Source organism: Nelumbo lutea, chromosome 3 (assembly GCF_056320005.1).
Source record: "Nelumbo lutea isolate HS-2025 chromosome 3, American lotus-T2T, whole genome shotgun sequence".
Taxonomy (NCBI): Eukaryota; Viridiplantae; Streptophyta; class Magnoliopsida; order Proteales; family Nelumbonaceae; genus Nelumbo; species Nelumbo lutea.
This window is the reverse complement of record NC_142686.1, coordinates 21764812-21782390: the sequence shown is the minus strand read 5'-3', so window position 1 is coordinate 21782390 and position 17579 is coordinate 21764812. Positions and strand designations below refer to the sequence as shown.

At 37.1% G+C, this 17579-nt stretch overlaps 1 protein-coding gene across 2 annotated transcripts in view; it reads left to right on the top strand.

Annotated features, from left to right (window-relative positions):
* The first annotated feature begins 422 nt into the window (after window positions 1-422).
* Window positions 423-17579, top strand: part of LOC148863521 (Transcription factor TFIIE, alpha subunit) — a 37005-nt gene continuing 19848 nt past the window's right edge. For both annotated transcript variants that reach the window (XR_016110516.1, XM_088980228.1), the window contains exons 1-7: window positions 423-639; window positions 721-843; window positions 6902-7022; window positions 12749-12877; window positions 13445-13554; window positions 13656-13839; window positions 14519-14722. Coding sequence is in view for 1 of the 2 variants with exons in the window: in XM_088980228.1 (XP_088836354.1) it covers window positions 617-639; window positions 721-843; window positions 6902-7022; window positions 12749-12877; window positions 13445-13554; window positions 13656-13839; window positions 14519-14722 (894 nt within the window). In the remaining variant the exon portion in view is untranslated. The remainder of the gene's footprint in view (window positions 640-720; window positions 844-6901; window positions 7023-12748; window positions 12878-13444; window positions 13555-13655; window positions 13840-14518; window positions 14723-17579) is intronic.

The window sequence follows — 17579 nt, the reverse complement described above, 5'->3', positions numbered from 1 at the left end:
TTATAATATATCTAAAATTCAATTAATTAATATAAAGAAAAAAATTTCACATTACTTATTACACTAAACAAAAAAAAAGGAAGAATGTTCTATATTTTCTCTTCCCATTCCATAAGCCTAACTTTAGCTCATTAACGAGTGGTGGCCGGAGCCTCGAAGTTCTCTGCGGATTGGAATTCAGCTATTACCACGTACCTTCGTCAGTTATTAATGTGTTGTAATTTGTAACTTGTGTTAAATTGAAGATTAAAAAAAATTGTTGTGTTAAGTTAAATACCAAAAAAAAAAAAAAAGACCTTAAGGATCTTGGTGAAATTTCACTTAAACGAGAGGGACTTTTACATATTCTAAAATATGAGGAGGGCTTATTTGATATTATGGAAATTGCTTCTTTGCATAAAGTATTTCGATTAGGATACAGAAGGGATTTAACCACAGTTCCCCAATCTCCCGTTCTCTCCCACCACTGCAACATGAATCGATATCGAATAGTGGAAGGCTTCAAAGAAAAAAAGATATCGAAGTAGCGGACTCACCTTCTCTTTGATTCCACGAACTACTATAAACAAGAGAATTCGAATTTTATGATCAGAAATCACAGGTTAATCTGTCGAGAATGAGCGTGGAGCCCTTCAACAGGTACCTTCTCAAAATTTCGCAACTCCCATTTATGATTTGACCATCTTTATTGTTAACAATTCCGCCGATGGTTTTGATCAGACTGGTGAAGCTAGCGGCGCGGGCGTTTTACGATGACATAACTATGAAAGGCGATAACCAGCCGAAGACTGGGAGGAGCGATAACAGAGGAATGGCGGTGGTCATCCTTGATGCCCTCACAAGGTGCCCCCCTTTCTCTTTATCATATCTCTCTTTCTATTTTTTTTTAACGATTTCATTTCATTCAAGCCAAACAATTTTAGTTGGCGGGTCGAGCAATAGAATGATAGAACACACTAAGCTGAAGTAAATAAACGGAAAAACTTTCTTGTTCTTTAATTTGATATCTAAAATTTCTGTATGCCACTGTGGAGCGTTGTTCTTTGTCTATTCACGATGTTTGTGCTCGAAAAAGACTACAACTTATGATTGTGATTAATACCCAATGGGTAGTGTGTAACACACTATAAAGTGAAGGTTCTGCCCTTAGGGGAAGGGGGAATAAGCAAATCTAAAGAATAGCTGATTTGGGGTGAGCAGTCGTTAAGAGTGCTACACCATAAAGACATTTAAATTAATGGAAACTGTACAACTATGGAAAATTTGTAACTGCTTAGTTGCTTACTAGTGGCTCGATTTAGGTAAACAATGCTTCATTCTGGGAATAATAGATCTAGTGCTGCACTGTTATAGCTGCTCCTTTTGATTGATATTGACTTGATATATTCATGAGAGCATAATATCTTCCTACTGCTGTATGAATGTGATCGATCACAGATGCAAAAATGTTACAATTCATTGCAGTGGACACTCGCAAATGTTTTGTCTACATAGCCAGTATATCTAACAAGGAAAGGATCTCTCCCCTTGCATTGAATAGGCTTGGTTGGCATTTTTACTTTAATGAGTAATCAAAAGTTTTATTGAAGGAATTATATCTCCTTCAGTGGTAGAATGACTCCTATTGAATTCACATTGAATAATCTCCCTTTGTATTACATTCAGTTTTTAGAATCCCATGGATTAGCTAAGAAATTGGAGAAGGTAATGAGGGGTTTTTTATGGGAGACAAGTTGAGACAAAAAAAGATCATCTTGTTAAATGGAAAATGGCAAGTAGGAGAAAAGATCAAGGAGGTGTGGCCTGTGTGGGTTAGGAAACTTGGGGAAAAAGAACATGGCTTTGCATGAGAAGTGCTTATGGAGATTGCCCCTTGAAATAGACAGATGTGGCATGAAGTGGTGGCTAGTATTTATGGATTGATGGCTAATGGATAGGATGTCGACTTGTCTACTAGAGCTAGGGGTGATCATTTTTATCCATAAGCACTTCTCATGCAATTGCAAACAGGTATGGAAAGTCATCCTTTAACAAGTTGTTTCCACACCAGCAATCCATCCAAAATCAAACACTGGTTCCTCTTCCTACTACAAACTTGATATCCTTGCTAAATGAACTGTAACTCTTTTCTTGGGGAAAAAGAACATGGCTTTGCATGAGAAGTGCTTATGGAGATTGCCCCTTGAAATAGACAGATGTGGCATAAAGTGGTGGCTAGTATTTATGGATTGATGGCTAATGGATAGGATGTCGACTTGTCTACTAGAGCTAGGGGTGATCATTTTTATCCCATCTTGGTTCAACCTGCAGATTTCTGGGCTTTATCTTAGGTTTTATGGAGCAGAATGTTGGGCAATCAAGAAACATGTCCAGAAAACGAATGTGGTAGAAATGCGAATTCTGAGATGGATGAGTGGAAAAACTAGAAAGGATGGGATTAGGAATGAAGTTATCTATGGAAATGAGGGATGGGATCCAGGAGAGACAAATCAGTCTTTTGGTTGCTTGATTTGGAAAGGGGTTGAAAAGAGTTACAGTTCATTTAGCAAGGAAATCAAGTTTGTAGTAGGAAGAGGAACCAGGGTTTGATTTTGGATGGATTGCTGGTGTGGAAACAACTTGTTAAAGGATGACTTTCCAGACCTGTTTGCAATTGCAGTGGATAAGGAAGCAAAAGCGGCTGATTATGTGCATGTTCAAAATGGTGATCATGTTTGGAGCCCACAGTTTAGAAGAGCTCTAATTGATTGGGAAATTGAACCTCTTGGGCAACTACTTCAGAAATTGTACAGCATGCAAATAGATTTTAATTCAGAGGACAGAAGGGTGTGGACAGCAGATCGAAAGGGTCAGTTTACAGTAAAATCTTTTTATTATGAACCGACACAAGAGGATGAGCAGGATGTCCCGTGGCAGGTAATCTGGAGTAAGTTTATCCCTTCAAAGGTAGCTTTCTTTGTTTGGTCTGCTTATCTGAACAAAATTCCTACAAAAGACAACCTGATTAGGAGGGGAATGGTGATCGACTCACCTGTTTGTGCGTTATGTAACGGAATAGAAGAGTCAGCTGACCACCTGTTGTTGCATTTGCAGTTTTATATACAACATATGGGTGAAAATATTTAGAAATTTTGCCATTAAAAGATGCTGCCCTGTATCAGTGGAAGCTTTTGTAAAAGGTTGGTGGACACATGGTCTGAGTAAGAGAGGGAAATGCTATGGCATTTTCCTGGTCATCTGCGCATCTATCAAGAAACATCGTTCCCCTTAGTTATCTCTTTCTTTTTGCAGGCCTTTTTGTAATGACAAATGGGATAGTGGTCTTACGTTTTATTCAGTGTTTTAAAAGGTGTGGGAGGCGTGCGCCTGGAGGCGCTCCCAAAATGCCCTGAGGCGTATGCCAGAGGCGCTGATACCTCTGAGGCATATGCCTCTTGCGCCTCATGCACACCTGATATGAAAATAGGAAAAAAAAGAAAAAAGAAAAAAAGGAAAGGAAAGGAAAGGAAAGGAAAGAAAAGAAAAAGGAGAAAAGGAAAGAAAAGAAAAGGAAAGGGAAGGGAAGAAAAGATAAGGGGAAAGAAAATGGTTTGCCCCCTGCCCCTTTGAACTACTGTTATGCATCTTTATTCTTCTTAATATAAAAGATTTTTATTAAAAATAAAGAAAAAAAATGAGATCCCCCCTTCCTCTTCATCCTCCTCCTAACCCCCTTCCTCTTAAGAAGGCTTACGCCTCCTTGTGTTCGGGAGGCTTATGCCTCTTGCGTTCTGAATTACGCCTCATGCCTCGCGTCATGCCTCCGCGTTTTAAAACATTGGTTTATTTTGTATTCCCCATTGTATAGGCTTTGGTTGTACATGGGTTTCCTTTTTTATTTTTTAACGAATCAATACTTCACCTCTTCTCAAAAAAAAAAAAAAGGAATGAAGTTATGCATTGGGTAGCTTCAATAGGTGATGAAATGGGAGAGTAGACTATGATGGTTTGGGCATGTGCATAGAAGACCACGAACTGCATCAGTTAGAAGAAGTGATTTGCTATTGATTGGAGGTGTTAGAAGAGCTTGGGGTAGACCTAAAAGGACATGGGTAAAAGTAGTAAGAAATGATTTAAGCACTAATAATTTAACAATGGATATGGCTTTAAATAGAATGGATTGGTGAAACAGGATTCTTGTAGCTGACCCCAAATGGTTGGGATAAGGCATGGATGATGATGATGGTGATGTAATATAAATTTTATAATGTTTTATATTACATGAAGTATAACATATATTTCATACATATATTATATGTCATATAATATAAAATATTATATAATTTAATATAACATATTTAATCATAGGTCCAAAAGCTCAGCCTGGCCCGGCCCCTAACTAGAGCAATGTTGGTTTCTCTATGGAAAGCAATCCACAGCAATCTTTCATTCTTCTTGAACCTAATTAAGTATATACTTGCTCAAGAGGCAATATTCTCTTTTGGAAAGACTTATGGGTGAGGGATTCTCACCTAAAAGTCCAATTCTGACTTGTGTTTTCCCTTTTTTTTTTTGTAAAAGGAATCTGTGGTGTCTAAGCTGAATAGCCGATATTTGATAAATTAGCTCATCAGGAAGAGGGCTCTTTGGCTGGAATCTGGTAGTCAGAATACATCGTATTTTAATTAGATAGCAAATGCTAGAAGATTTGAGTGCTGATCAGGCAGCAGAGTTGGAAAAGGAATTCTCAGAGGAATAAATATTTCAGTTCATTTGCAATTTGGAAGGGGACAAATCCCCAGGACCCAATGGCTTCACCATGGGCTTGGTGAGGTGTTTGAACTCCACCTTTACATTTTAATTCCAAAAAAGAGAGGGGCTTCCAATGGTAAGGACTTTAGGTCAATAAGCTTAGTTGGTGTATTAGATTCTGGCCAAGGTTCTTGCTAAGAGAATGAGGCAAGTTACGGGGCAAATTATCTCTCAATGTCAATGTGCCTTCTTAGAAGGAGGGACAAATCTTGGATGGGGTTTTAATTGCAAATGAATTGATTGATGCAAGTGTAAAAAGTGGTGTGTGAGGGATTCTGTGCAAAATGGTTATAGAGAAGGCCTATGACAATGTGAACTGAAACTTTCTTGATTACATCCTTCAGTGTATGAATTTTGGTAGTAAATGGAGGAAATGAATGAAAGCTGTATCACAACTCCTTTCTCCATTTTGGTTAATGGGTCTTCTCATGGAGGATTTAAGAGCTCCAAGGGTGTGTGGCAAGGTGATCTGTTGCATTGTTGCTTTTCATTTGTGTGGCTGGGCCCTAAACAAAATGACAGATAGAGCTCTAAATAGTAGCTTTTTGAGGGGTTCTCAGGGAGGTGATGGTGTTGGGGTCCTCAGGAAGGAAGAGCTTAAGTTCGATTTAGTGGATTGGAAGAAGGTAGCCAAGCCCTTAAAATAAGGTGGTTTAGGGGTCAGAAGTGTAAAACACTTCAACATTACTCTATTAGGAAAATTATGCTGGTGTTTAGTGTGGAAATCAACAGCTTATGGAGAAAGGTGGTCAAAGCAATTTTTTTTAGTAGTAAAAGAAAAAAAGGAAAAAATAAAATACAAAAAGAATGGCCTAGCAAAAAAAAAAAAATACATCATATATAAACCACCCAAAAAATAGCCAAGCCCCAAAATAGCAAGCAAACCCAGAGTAATAACTACCAAAGCACTAAACAAAATCCTTTAACACCAAGAACCTCCAACGAGGACCAAAGGAGCACCCATAGGCCCCACCAAACCTACCATAGCACTGAAGAAATACCACCATAACAAATCCTCAAAGAACTGAATTATTTCCTCTCCCTCCCTTTACTCTGCCCTTGGAAGCAATATACAGATCTATGGGACCTCTAGTTGGAAGGGTATTGAAAGGATTTATCCAGTTCTCTCAAAGGGTATCCAGTACAAGGTAGGTGGGGGATAAAGGATTAGATTCTTGTATGGAAGGTGGTGTGGGCAACAGCCTCTAATGGATGTGTTTCTGTTCCCTTTTCTTGGTGGCACAGAATAGGGAGGTGATTGTTAAGGATTTGTACTCAGCCACAAAGGGCTTAGTTTCCAGGAATCCCATTTTAATAGGAATGTTAATGATTGGGAGGTGGAGCAGTTGATGCATCTCCTCCAAACAATTCAGGAATTCACCCTCCAAAGAATGGGATATTTTCAGTAAGATCTTTCTATAAGAATCTATAGGAAGCTGCTTGTGATTTTCCTGCTAGAAAAATTTGGAAATCTTGTGCTTCTTCAAAAATTAAAATTTTGTACGGACTGCAGCCCTAGAAAAGGGTTTTGGCTCGGGACAAACTATCGAATGGGTATGCTACTTGATTTGGTGGAGTGTGTTCCGTTTGGAGGTCTTGGAATCTGCAGATCCTTCAGCATATTCAAGACCTCTGGTAGTTCTGATCCTTCTCCCCTCTTCTGAGACCCAAATCCCAGTTCCAACCATCGGAAGAGGTAGAAGCAAATTTGGAAACTCTTTCCCCTTTGAAAGTTGTTGCCCAGATAATTCCATGATGAGCAATAGAAGACTTGTGGATGATATTTGCTTGTGGCTGTTCTGTCCTACCTATGTGGAGCATCACCTCATTTTATTATTGGGGGAGGAGGTAGGGCCAAAACTGAGATTAATCAGGCCATGTTTGGATTGTGTGAGCCTTAACTGATTCTGACATATTGCCATCCTTAAGCTCAAAGGGTGATTGGTTAAGCTTTTATTCACTTTCAAGGGCAAGGAAGGCAATATTCATTTTATATAACCACACCCCAATATTTGGAGTGAGTCATTTTGTCTCTCATACATGCATATGCATTACTGGCATAATTTATTTCCCAATAGTGACAGTTGATTCTTGTTTTGTTTTGTTTCAGACGTCAGTGGGTTAGAGAAGAAGATCTGGCAAAGGATTTGAAATTGCACTCGAAACAACTACGCCGCACTTTACGATTTTTTGAAGAAGAAAAGCTTGTCACCAGGGATCACAGGAGAGAGGTCAATAATTTTAGTAATTTCTAGTATTTTTATTTACATATGTTGTTTGATATATTCATGTAACAGCAATTCTGTCACTTCCATTCTGTTCTGTGTTTTGTTTCTCTTGTTTTCAGTATTTGACCACCTAATTTTCTTTTATAGAAATCCTGTTTATTACCATTATCCTGAAAATGGTGTAGATTCAAACAGTAATAATTACATGGAAAAATTATGCATGCATTCCAAAATTTAGTAGAAACTGCACTTGTTAATGTTTGATGTCAAGAATTAACCGGTCATTCTGATATTTTCTGTTTTGGGTATTTGGTGAGTCTGTATCACTTAAATTGTGTCCTTTGATACTTTGAGGATGCTTCAGGTCTTGTTATAAATTTGTATGGTAAGATCAAGGTTATTGGAATAGGGAAAGACAAATTAGATAGTGTGCTAGAAGAATAGGATGCTACTTGGAATGGTAGGGGTTGTGGTGTGGGACAATTGACAAAAGATTAGTATTTTTTTTTGGTAGTAAAATAAACATTTTATTGAAATAAAAAAAGAAGACTTTAATGAAGGTGACAAGAAGTTGAAAGGGCTAATACTAAATATGGTGAAAAATTTCAACCCAAAGCAAGTTTGAAGTTTAAAAATTTTATATCAAGAAAATTGCTCAAAGCTGAATTTGCTGAAACATCTCAGATCTCACTTGGGAGAAACAATTTATTCATTTTAAGATCAAACATAGAGTTGAATCACATTATTTCATACCCAAAGAGGGTTAGAATAATACCTCAATGTGATGGAGAATGGTCACAGCAAATGCAACACCAACTGTGAAGTACATGCCCATGTCTTCTAGTGCTTCTCGCCAATTAGATGTGAAGGTTAAAGATGGCACCACCTCCACTCAATCCAACTGTTGTCTCCTCTTGATTTCAACAACAAATTGCAATAAGAGTTTCTTCTTTTAGTGTTGATTTGATCAGCAAAAACCCAACAACTCAATCGTCTAGGATTGATTGCAAAGGTAGAAGAAGATGGAGACCAAAAGTCTAGATCGAATCTAGAGAGATAGGAGAGTTCCTTTGGCTGGATAATAGAGAATGTGTAAGCTCTTGTAAGAGTACTAAGTCTGGACAATTCCATCTTATAACCTTTAAGAGAGTCTAGCTTAATTACTTAAAGACTTCTCTAATCCAAATAGGAGAGGTCTCTTAATTAGCAAGACTCCTATTCAGCATATTCCTTGACTAGTCAAACTAGACAACTTCTAATTTAATTAGAAACTCTCCAAAATAGTAACTAGCAATCCTAGACACTTTCTAATTGTTTCAAGAGAAGAGTAAGAAGGAAAGACTTGTGTGGTGTAGGACCCACAAGCTATCTATTTGGACCAAATAAGATCCACTCTTGTCTAAGAGAAGATGGGACCCACCTAGGCTGATTTAACTCCCTTCATAAAGGAGAAATTGTCCAAAGTGATTGACTGATTGGGCCTTAAATTCGGCCAATTTATGTCTAATATAAATCACCCAAGTCTACCGCTCTAAGAACTTGGGCCCAAAGGCCCATAATGAAATACATTCATTAGGTAAATGAGACTAAGTGAATAATTGCAATGTACTCTCTCCAGTCTCTACCAATAGTATCTTAACATTGGGAATTAGGAAAGGACCTCTTCCCGTAATCTTAAAGCCCAACGTCACACTCTTTTTAATGATGGAACCCGGAAAAACACTTTGCAAACAGTTTTCAAAATAAACTATTTATTTATACAATAGTTATTTTGCAAATCAATTTCAAAACAATTTGAAATCCACTTCTGGAAGTTTTGCAGTTTCCATCAAAGAGAGCATGTTGGGGATATTCTCTGTCTGACAAAGTGGTAGATCCTATCACAATGATCACCAGCCCAAACAACTTACAGGTATTGGCCCTAGAAGGACCCCATTGGTTGGCATATTAAAAGTAGATAAGTCTGATGCCCAACATAGTATCTTTATTGAGTCTAGGGACTATGTGTGGCAATCCAAATTTGCCACTAATCAGTAGGTCCAAGAGTGTATTGGAAATGGCCCAGTTCAGAGTTTCATAAACACTTATTGTTTATGGGTTCAGTGGATAGTTTTGATCTTTGACGTAAAAGTTTGAAATAGTTGTTTTCTTCTTTGTTTTTGTTCTAAGGTGATTCCTCTTTTTTTTTTTTTTTTAAAGGTAAAGTAATAAATTTATTGAATCAGAAAGAACTCAGTACAATAGAAGAGCAAGCCACAAGTTACAGATCCCAAATGGATATAGACCTAACTAATTCAGGAACATTCAGTTCTTTAAAATCAGGTGTAACAGACACCCAAGAAATCAGCTTGCTGACAGCCTGCTGCACTATCTCCTCAGTACTCTTAGCTTTATTGCTGAAGATTCTTCTATTCCTTTCAGACCAAATTACCGACATCACTGCTGCAGGAATAGTTCTCCAAATTAAACTTCCTTTTTTCTTCAAACCTTGGAGATTCCAGCAAAGCAGCAGGTCTTTCACAGAATTAGGCATGACCCAATTAAGACCAGCTGCACCTATGAAATGGTACCAGACTTTCGAAGAGATAGGACACTGTAAGCACAGATGGTCTGTGGACTCAGGCAATAAGCCACACAACCCACACATCAGAGAAAGGAGCTGAATACCCCTTCTGTCCAGGTTGAGTCTTGAGAGACATTTGTTCAGCACCATAGTCCAAACAAGGAATATAGACTTCGAGGGAGCACAAGACTTTTTTTTTTTTTTGATCAATAGGGAGCACAAGACTTCCATACCTGCTGGTAGGGGAACTCAGTAACCCTCGTACTACTAAGCTTCAAAGTAAGGGATTTGACTGAGAAACAGCCATCCTTACTCCAGGACCAGCCCTATTCATCTTCACCTGCAATGTCTATTGTCTGCTCCTGTAAAATCTGCAGAAGCTGCATCACACCTTCTATTTCCCAATCAAATACTTCTCTTCTGAACTGAGGATTCCAGATCACTGAGTTAGAAATCACATAAGACTCTGCCACTGATATTTCTTGATTAACTGTACATTGGAACAGAAGGGAAAACGCCTCAACTAAAGGTCTGTCCATGCACCAGGGATCTTTCCAGAATTTCAGCCTATTTTCACTTCCCACCTTAAACCTCACTCCCTCATACATCACAGGAAGAGATTTTAGAATCCCTTTCCAAACCGAACAACCCATGTTGTATGGATCCTGAGACTTCCAATTACCCCAATCCACACCAAATTTTGTTGCAATTAGGGACCTCCACCAAGGCGATTCCTCATTATCCATTGTTCTTTGATGTAATCTTCTTCTTCTTAATAATTTTTTGTTTTATTTATTTACTACAACAAAAAAGTGTTTCATAAACATCCATACTTATACCATGGGTCTAATCCTAGCAGTTGAGACCCCTGACAAAGCATAAAATGCCCCTTGCACTTTTTTTTTTTTGCACTTTGTGCATTTAAAACATTGGGGGAAATTATGTTGCTCAAGGCTTTCCTTAGTCTGTTGGCTAATACCTTTGCTATGATTTTGTAAATGCTGCCGATTAGGTTCATAGGTTGATAGGCCTATAGTCTTCGTCTCTTGCCCCTTGAATCTTTGTGATTAGAAGGATGGAGATTGAATTTGCTGCATTTGAGATAGAGACCTCATGAAATTTCTTCGTAACCTCCAAAAAGAACCTGTTTTAGAAAATACCAATATCTCTCTTCTAGTAATCAATTAGGAACCCGTCGGGGTTGGGATCTTTGTCTCCCACTAGATCATTCATTCGTTGCAATAAATATCTTCTTAAAAGGCTATGGAAGTTGTAAAATCATTATTTTTTATGTGAGAAATAAGAATTTCAGACCCTAACATAGATTTGTTCGGGCTTGCCTTGAGGGGTGTGCTACAAAGGCGACTCATAGAATCAAGAATGCAATATGTTTTACATCACATTAACCACTTGAAGCAATGCAATTAAGGAAAAAAAAGAGATTGTGGGTTTTACATGCTTGAAAATGCTTTATACGTTTGTTTTTATTTTTAAATTTTCATTTGAATACACTTTACATGTTATGTTTATATATTTTAATTTTAGATAATAGGTTTTTTAAATCATTTATTTTAAAATATAAGTTTATATTTTTATTAACATTATGTTTAACATTTTTAAATTTTTTTGCATTTTTTAATTTTTTTTTGGAATTTTCTGACTTTTTTTGATTTTTTAGCTTTTTCTTTTTAATTTTATGCTTTTCTTAAAAAGGCATGCGCCATTAATATTGCAGCCAATCCAATTCTTCATGACAGGATCAAGCACATTGAAGTCGACAAGCACTTCATAAGGGAGAAAGTTGAAAAGGGGGAAGTTTGTACTCCTTACATCAGTTCCAAGGAACAACTAGCTGATGTCCTTACTAAGGGTCTTCACTATTTGTGACATAATGAACTGTGTGACAAGTTGGGCATAATTGACATATATGCTCCAACTTGAGGGGGGAGTGTTGTAATGTGTATGTAGAGGCCTGCGGCCTACTAAGGGGTTTTTTGTCTTTTTCTCAGTGTATTAGTTATGAACTGTTGCCCTAAGTATAAATATTAACTTAGGCACCGCCAGCTACAGTACTTTTGAATAGATTTTTCTTTTCTCTCTTCTCTCTTCTCTTCTCCCTTCTCTCTTCTAGGTCTGCCGAACTACAGAATCATTTGCCATTACAACCTGCATGACTGCACCTGAACTGGGTCTTTTCTAGTACCCTTTCTAACTTCTTAAATAGCTGGCATATTGAAGGTCTATCTAGCAATGGCACACTTATTTGGGCCCGGGGGAGTATGCTTCCTGCAGATGTGTTCTGGACTACTTGGATGGAGAGGAACAGCAGGATTTTTGAAGGAAAATCCTCTCAAATAGATTAAATCATACACAACATGTTAGCAAAGATTTTCTCTTGGTTGTGGGAGACTCTGAGAGCTGAAATTATGGCTCTACTACAAGGCTTGAGATTGGCTAAGCAATGGGGATTTCAGAACTTTGAGGTGGAGGGAGATTCTCAACTGTTAATAGGATGGCTGCAGACAAAAAGTCTGGGTGTAAGGACTTTCAGACAACAGATAAGGGAAATACTGTGCTTAGCAAGGGAGGCTGGGGTAATATTCAAATGGGTAAGGAGATCAGCCAACTCTGTGGCTGATGGTTTGGCAAAACAGGGGACCTTCAGGGAGAACTTTTTCTGGGCTGTATTGTAACTTTCTAGTTTGATTGGGGTCAACACTCATTTTCTGAGTGGTTGACAATGTATAGTGATGAATTACTAATTTTAATGAAAGTTGCTGTTTCCAATCATTAGAAAAAGATTTTCTCTTGGGCAAAGGCCTCAAAATCACAAGTCACAACCAGTGCCCTCTTTTGTAATTACTATGTTTTCTGTTTTTTGGCTATTCTCACCTCTTGTAGAGCGACTCACTGTAATGGGTTTACCCATTCTATACTTTTTTTTTGTAGGCACATTTTATACAATTAGTACAATATACTTTTTCTCAAAAAATGCATATTTTTTTGAATTTTTTGAATAGGAAATTATTGGAATGTTGCAGTCTGTACATTGGTTGCCATGCTTAATAGTTTACTAAAGAAGTTCATGGTCATACACATATTGCTTGCTCCATGTTATTTATACTAATTCATCTTTTGGTTTATTTTCTGTTTGATTTCATTGCAGACAGCTAAAGGTGCAAAAATTTTTAGTGCTGCAGTAGCTGCTACCAGTGAAGGCCAACAAACTGGGAAGGAGGGAGAAGAAAAGCAGAAGCTGCACACACACTCTTATTGTTGTTTAGATTATGCACAGGTTGCTCTTTTTTATAAATCTACTCATATATCTCTTAATGGAGCTTAGTTTTTATTTGATAACAAGGCTCCATGGCGAAGATTATATATACTTTTGCCTTTTCTTTCTTTAATATCAGATAAATAGTTAAAAAAATATTGGATAAAGTTAGCTTTTCAGATAGGCATGCGGCAAGTGGGGGAATGATTGAAACTACTGTGTTGAAAGTACCTAAATTAGCTTGCTTTTGTTTTTTTAAATTTTAGATAACAAATTTCCATCAATAATCTTAATTTGCTACCATTTATGGGAGTTTCATTTTCATATCCCATGTTCTGTGTAAGTCTTGGTTCAACTTTTGGGCCTTTGTTTCTCTAGGTTGTATCCACATATTTAGATGGACATTGATATCATCAAGACCATGGGGAATATTTGGAATAATACATTTGTGTTATTGTCCTGGACAGTTAGCACCATTATGAACCCACTATTACCTATATTGTTTTTTTATATACTAATTGATAAAAGAATGTTGAAAGATTTGGGCTACTGTATCTGTTGAAAGGCCTAATAGTGAATATGTTGCAGATATATGATGTTGTGAGGTACAGGTTGCACCGTATGAAGAAAAAATTAAAAGATGAATTGGAGGACAGAAACACAGTTCAGGAATATATATGCCCTGATTGTGGGAGAAGGTCTTAATCACTTCTTTCTTTGCTTCTACTTTCCATTTATGTATTGTTGTATCGGCATATTTCCTTAATACTCCAGAATTATGCGGTATTCTTGTGTTCAGGTATAATGCTTTTGATGCAATGCGGCTGGTTTCCCCCAATGATGAATATTTTCATTGTGAAAATTGCAATGCTGAACTTGTTGCTGAGAGTGACAAATTGGCTGCAGAAGAAATGGGAGATGGGGATGATAATGCGAGGAGGAGAAAGCGTGAAAAGTTGAGGGATATGCTTCAAAAGATGGAGGCTAGTATAGTCGTTCATTATAAGATATATACTGTTTTGTTCTCGAGACTGTTTCAATGTAAAGGGGATGTGGAGCTTTTCAAATTGAAATGTTTCAGCTATTATTTCCACCCCCTTTTTAGTTAAAATGTTGTTCTGTCTTAAGCTGTTAGTCTTTCAATCTTGTTATCTGAATAATCAGGTCTTTAGGAAGTATTGGAATTAATAATTCCCGATCTTTCTTCATAGTCCAATATGCCATGTTCTATGTTGATTTTGATGTTTATTTGGAATAAATACGTTGCATTTCCTACCAGTTGATTGCTTCAATACCTTTAACAGTTTATTTAATTGGAAATCATTTCTATTTTAATCAATTTGCTTCAATATGATAGATACTTGTAGTTAATTTTTTTGACCAGTAACTGTTAGTATATTGATATGTTAAAAGGAACAGTTAACAGTGTAATAATTATGTGCCAAAAACATCCCTTCATTTTGACTTCATGTAATTTTGAGTTTTTCTTAATGGTGAAACTGGATTCATGTAGCCGACCCCATATAGTTGGGACAAAACTTGGATGATGCTGATACCTCTTTACTAGTAGTTGAATACTTATCATTTTATCTCTGAAGTTTCACAGTAAATGAAATATTGCCCTTTTCCTTCCTAAATTGGACAAGCTGGAAATCAGTGCAGGTACAACTAAAGCCATTGATGGATCAACTTGCCAGAGTGAAGGACTTGCCTGTTCCTGAATTTGGAAGTCTCCAGGCATGGGAAGCTCGAGCAAATGCTGCTGGACGTGCAGCTAATGGTGATTCTGGTGCTAATGATTCATCTAAATCATCTCAAGGACAAGGTTATGGTGGTACACCAATGCCATTTCTTGGTGAAACAAGGGTGCTCCCCCTCTCCCTATCTAAAATTTAATAGCTTTAGGATTTGCATGAAATGGTTTTCTGTTTTGATACTTGTATGCCACGCACATGCAAGTGGTCTGATATTTAGGATGAAAACAAATTCTTAAGCACTTCATTCAATCTTTTATAGAGAAACCATTCCAGGGCATTCAGTTTTAACTTTTTCTTTGGTTTTTTTGTACTGAATCCTTATTTCTATGATTTCTCACAAGAAATACTCTTGTATATTTCCACTATAAAACTTTTTAATGTATATGAGCTGATGCATCTTTTTGGCTATACTAATACAACTTTTTCAAAAGAAATTATTAGTTTCAGTCAACTACTCCTTTTATTTATTTTTTGGTAAAATCAATTACTCTTTTTATATGTTTATATTTCTTGAGTTTCTATGCCTAGGAGTTTTTAGGATCCTAATTAGGAGTGAGCTGCAGTTTTTGTAATTGCTAAATTTCTATTTTAGTCAAAGCTTTGAGGAGTTTGTTATATATCCATCCAGAATAATAGAATTGAATGAGAACTAAGCTAGTTTTATTCTTCCTTGTAGAGCCGCTTTTCTTCTCTTCATGAAATAAGTCTTGGAGAAGCACATAATTTCTTCTTTTCTCTTTTCCATTTTCTAGTAGTTATTTTCTCGTAGAAGAACAGAGCCTACTTTTGGGATTTTGAAGCAAGGCTACTCATCGACCTTGTCTTTTTTTTTTTTTTTCTGTAAAAGATAAGGTATTGTATTAAAACGCAAAAAGAAAGAAGATATACAATCAGCCCCAATTACCTGTACAATGAGAAGCTGTATTGGAGGAAACCCCAAAACTAAGCCTTTAGGCATTTACAGATAAAACTATCCAAAACTAAACTCTTTGTCAAAAAAAGTAACTGTATGTCTAGATTTAAAAAGTGAGTGATCAGGCAACCATAATACAGCACGCCCATTATATTTTTAAGAACTTCCTCCTTTGAAATGCGATGCCCTTCGAAGATTCTCTGATTCCTTTCACGCCAAGCTACCCAGAATACAGCTGCAGGAACAGTGTTGCAAGCAACTCTTCCAGCCTCAGTTAGACCCTTTAGCCACCAAGCAAGCAAAAAACTCTTCACATCAGAAGGAAAACACACCTTAACCCTGAACAATTAGAGGTTTCTGTGCTTTTATTGCACAAGACACAACTTTCATCCTGCACTTGAATGTCCCTTCTAACTAGGTTTTCTCTATTCTGAATTCTGTCTAACACTGCTGACCTCACAAAAAAAGACACTACTGAAGGGACATTCCTTATCCAAATCTTCTTGTCCTGGAAAACAGAAAACTCCTCCCTTGTCAGGCTGTTATAGAAAGATTTGACAGAGAATTCCTGAGTTTTCAAATCTCCATTTAATCTGACACTGTATAAAGTCTGCAGCAAACTTAGGAGAGAGTTTACCTCCCAATCACTAGGCTAGTTCATATCAGAGCTAATATGCCTCCTAAAAAGGCCTTTGAAGTTTGAACTTTGATCTTATTTCCAATGGAAAAACCAGCAAAGTTACTATGAAGACAAATAAAGGAATTATTGTTGCGGCAACAAGAGATGGCAGGGCAACGAGAAGAGAGACACAAACAACACAAACAAGACCTGTTACAACATGAACAAGAGTTTAAGGTAGAGTTGATCACACAATTAAGAAGTTGAATCAAGCAGCAGGCACAACCCTAAAAAACCACATTCTAGTCAGTCAAAAGAGTTTGTTGGGGAACCCAGCCTCAGAAATCTATTTCAGATGCTTTACTAGCTTAGCAGGCCTATCTCAACTTTCATAGTGTTAGTCTTGGTCAAGGCCTTCTTCAGTCCACAAAATTTAAAAAATAACTTTTCTATCTACTATTAAACAAGCCAATTTGCGCAAACCAATAACTAATAAGGTTGGTGTGAAGCGCTTTTTCTATGGAGAATGGAGTCATGTTGTAGCAGACTGCATGCATACCCAATACGCACTATTTGTGCAAGAAGTTAGAGAGATTGAAAATCAATTACCGCTAGAAGAAACTGAAGGTCCTAATAAAGAAAAAGCAAAGGATACAAATCATGCTCTCTATGAAGACTTCTGTGGTCCTAGTTTAATTAATAGACGATTATATTATGTTCCAAAGGGTAACAGTGAATGTTTGTTGAAGCATAATACCTTTCCCATTAAGTACACTATTCCTGGTCATTGTGCCACACTTGATATTAGACCCAGGTAGGTGTGAGAATGTAATTTCCCAACTCCCAATAAGTTCAACTTGAAGAAAGAGCTTCATCCACAATTTTACATGCTTGTATAATTGGATAAAGACCATGAGGTAAATGTTATTAAATATTGTCTCGTGTCATTTACCATTTATGATGCATATAAGAATACTTTGTGCTGTGATGTGCCCATGGATGCACACCATCTTTTCCTCGGTAGACCTTGAGAGTTTGATAGAAAACTTAAGCATGATGCTAGACCAAGAGCTATACCTTTTATAAGGATGGTAACAAGTTTACCTTTATGCCTTCTAAAGGTGAACAAGAACTTGAAAAAGGGGAAGAACATAGTATGTCTTTCTAGACCTGAATTTGAGAATGGGCTTAAACAATAGAAGATTGTATTTGCTCTTCTCATACTAACAAGGTAGTGATGGTGTTCCAGAACAAGTACAACCCCTATTAGAAGAGTTTAAGGATGTTTTGACTGACGAATTGCTACCTAAATCGCCTCCTATGTATAGTGTGCAACATCTTATTGATCTTATACTTGGTGCATTCCTTTTCAACAAGCCTCGTTACAGGACGCCACTAAAAGAGCAAGCTGGTCAACATTGTTATAAACTTGTC